This window comes from Rhinopithecus bieti, unplaced genomic scaffold (genome assembly GCF_001698545.2).
Source record: "Rhinopithecus bieti isolate Rb0 unplaced genomic scaffold, ASM169854v2 scaffold_15776, whole genome shotgun sequence".
In the NCBI taxonomy this organism is placed as follows: domain Eukaryota; kingdom Metazoa; phylum Chordata; class Mammalia; order Primates; family Cercopithecidae; genus Rhinopithecus; species Rhinopithecus bieti.
In genome coordinates, this window is record NW_016808836.1 from 461,554 (window position 1) to 464,707 (window position 3,154).

General features: G+C 55.6%; 1 protein-coding gene across 2 annotated transcripts in view; it reads left to right on the plus strand.

The window, feature by feature from the left end:
- The window catches only part of ACTN4 (actinin alpha 4), an 85,390-nt gene continuing 82,236 nt past the window's right edge, over positions 1–3,154 (plus strand). For both annotated transcript variants that reach the window (XM_017887412.1, XM_017887413.1), the window contains exon 1: positions 1–295. In XM_017887412.1, coding sequence (XP_017742901.1) covers positions 134–295 — 162 coding nt within the window. In that variant the 5' untranslated portion in view covers positions 1–133. The remainder of the gene's footprint in view (positions 296–3,154) is intronic.

A 3,154-nucleotide genomic window follows, 5' to 3' on the forward strand; every position in this document is an offset into this window, starting at 1 on the left:
GGGCAATGCGCAAGCGCGGGCGGAGGGCGGGCTGAAGCGGCTGAAGCGGCGGCGGCGGCGGCGGCGGCTCGGCCAGAGGGGCGGGAGCTGAGGCGGGAGCAGACCGGCTGGTGGGCGAGCGAGAGGCGGCGGAATGGTGGACTACCACGCGGCGAACCAGTCGTACCAGTACGGCCCCAGCAGCGCGGGCAATGGCGCTGGCGGCGGGGGCAGCATGGGCGACTACATGGCCCAGGAGGACGACTGGGACCGGGACCTGCTGCTGGACCCGGCCTGGGAGAAGCAGCAGCGCAAGGTGCGCGGCCCGCGGGCCGGACTGGCTGGAGGGGCTTTTCCGAGGGGGGCCGGGGAGGGTTAGGAGGTCCTGAAAGGTAACTGGATCGTCTGTGATGGGAACGGGGGAGTCCCGAGAAGAAATAGGCGGGTCCAGGAAGGGAATTGGAGTCCTGAGAAGGAATCGCCGAGCTCGAGGAAGGAATTGGGAATCTGAAAAGAGAATTAAAGAGAATTGGCGTCCGGGTGGGGAATATGGGAGTAAAAAAAGAAAAAAAAAGGAATCAGGAAGCCCGATGAAGGATTTGGAGGGTCTGAGCGTGCCATTAGGGGAAACCGAGGAGATGACTGGGCAGGCTGAAATGGAACTGGGATCCGAGGCGGGCTTGAAGGGTCCGAGCATGGGTTGGAGGTGCTGGGAGGAGAATCGGGAGGCTAGGAAGGGAATTTCTGGGTCTGGGAAGTGTGAGGAGGAGCTCGAGTGTGGAGGGGTTGGTTATTTTGGAGAGCAGAAAGATCTGAAGGAGACTGGAATTGGGGGAGCCTCAGGTTGGGGGAGTTCTAAAGGGGATGAAGAATCAAGTGTGAGGATGGAATGGAGATTGTGGGGTCTGAAGACGGGTGGGAGACTAGGGAGGCTGGGAAGGTGAAAACAGAGGGGCTAAGGGTAGAACTGGGCATGAAAAGACGTGGGCTTAGGGTGTGAGGAAGGTAGAGGTGCCAGGACGGGGTCTGAGGAGGGTGGGGTGCGGAAGGAAGAAGTTAAGGGGCCCGTGACTGAGACGTTTTTGAAGGGGGTGAGATTTATTTGGGGTGCCCTGTTCCAAAGGGAAGAGAAGATTGAGAGATAGGAGGAATAAGAGGAATTGATGAGGGATGGAGAAGCCGAAGTGGGGGGTATACGGAGAGTGTTTGGGGATAATTTGGGGAGGGGTTTCTGAAGAATTGATGGGAAGCTGAAAAGCTAGAGCGTTAGAGAGAGTGAGGAAGTGTAGAGGGAGAAGGTGAGATCGATGGGAGGGGGTGTGAGCTGGAATGGTGGATAATGGGAGGGAGGTTCGTTTAGGAAAATGAAAGTCTCATTAGAAAGGGAATGAGTAATGGATAGACTGAGAAAGGAATGTGGGGAGGGGGCGCTGGCTCCTGGAGGTGCAGTCCCGGGACTGGAGAGCGTGTGTGTGTCGTGCAGGGAGAATAAGGAGTTTGGGGAGGAAGCGGTGAGAGTGTCCAGAAAGAATTGTGTCTTTTTCGGAAGAAAGCGCAGGCAGGTGAAGGGATCCTGAAGCAGAGACTGTTTTCAGGTGGCACTGTTTTTGGGGTGGGGGGAGAGCAACTCGGGAGGGCCCCAGAGCAGTGAAAAGGTGATCAGAAGTGGAGTGGGATCCCCGAGCGAGGTGTCAGTGTCTGTGTGTGTGTGGGGTAGTCCAGTGTGGTTGAGGGGGGAGCTCTGAGTGTGCAGAAAGAGCTAAAGGAAGGAGCGTGGTGAGTGGGTGTGTGGGGGGAAGGGGTTGTTCAGAAGTTTTGTGTGTGAAATGGGTGGGAGGTACTTGAAGCTGGAAGCATTTCGTGGGATCTGGAGATCTGGATTTTCTTTCCAGATTTGTTACTGATTAGCTCTGTGGCCTTGGACAAGACCCTTGAACTCTCCTCCATGCAGTTTTGTTACCTGCAAAATGCGAAGGGATCCGAGGGGTCCCTGCGATGATTCTGTTAATAAAGAGGGATGTGTGTAGAGGTGGGACTTTGGACAGGGCTCTGAAAGTTTGGGAGAGTGGGTTTGGTGGAGATTTTTCAGGAACAGACTACAGGGCTTTGAGTGGTGAGCTGGCAGAGTGGGGAGTGACTGGAAGCTTCTCGAGGGCATGAGTTGGTGGCCAGGAGCTCGGCACAGGCAGCCTAGCCCAGGCTGGAGGGGAAAGGGTGGGAAGGGTGGAAGGAGCAACTGTTCCAAGGCAGCCTGAGGTGGGGCCAGGGATAACCTTGGGTCCATTACCAGCGTTGCTTGAATTTCCTCATCCGTAGTAACTGAGGGGGGTGTCAGTGGCTTGGTGGGAGTGGTGTCCTTATCCGTGGCCCCACCTACTGCAGAGTGGATATGTTGTGATAGTTGGCATAAACTCGCTTTTTGAGGGGAAGGCGAGATCTGTTCTGGAGTCTCAACAATAATTTATTGCCCGAGGCAGTGCCAGGTTGGAAAAGGTTAAGAGTTGCCAAGAGACCTGGAAAGTTGGGAGGGAGCAGGGTCTACAGTGGTGGTTTTGAGAACGTCTGGGCTTTGTCTTCTGCAGCTGAAGGTGCTGGAGAAAATGAACCCCTCACCCTTTTTTCTCAGGTGATAGGGGTGGGAGACCTTCCTTTTCTCTCCCTTCCTGTCTTCTGCCACTCCCAAAGTGACTCCTTTTGTGAGCTGCTTCCACTCCCTCCCAAGAGTTAGGGTGTGGGCTTTGTTCGTGGTTATAGTGTCCCTTGCTCACAGGGTGAGGCTGGGGCACCATTCAGGCCCTGGGCGGAAACCAGGACTCCCCGGAACCTCCAAGCCTTGCTGCCATGTGTCATTCTCTTACCTCCCAGCTTCCTTCCTCCGGGGCTGGGCAGGGTTGAGGGAAGAGGGTGGCTCACAGCATCCCCTAATACCATCTGCTTTTGTGTCTCAACCAGGGCCAGATTCTAGTAACTTCTGCTTTACACCTCCTCCAGCAAATGTTTACCCTTAGCTGCTCTGTGGGGGAAACTACTGCTTCACCTCTGTGCCCTTTCCCGTTATGGGGTAGGGATCCTTTATGAAATGGGGCAAGGAGTAATGGAAAGGAGTACCCCAATCTGTGTGGCTCTCTACCTTCCTGCTAAGAAACATCCTGCGCTCCCAGGCTGGGGGGGTTTT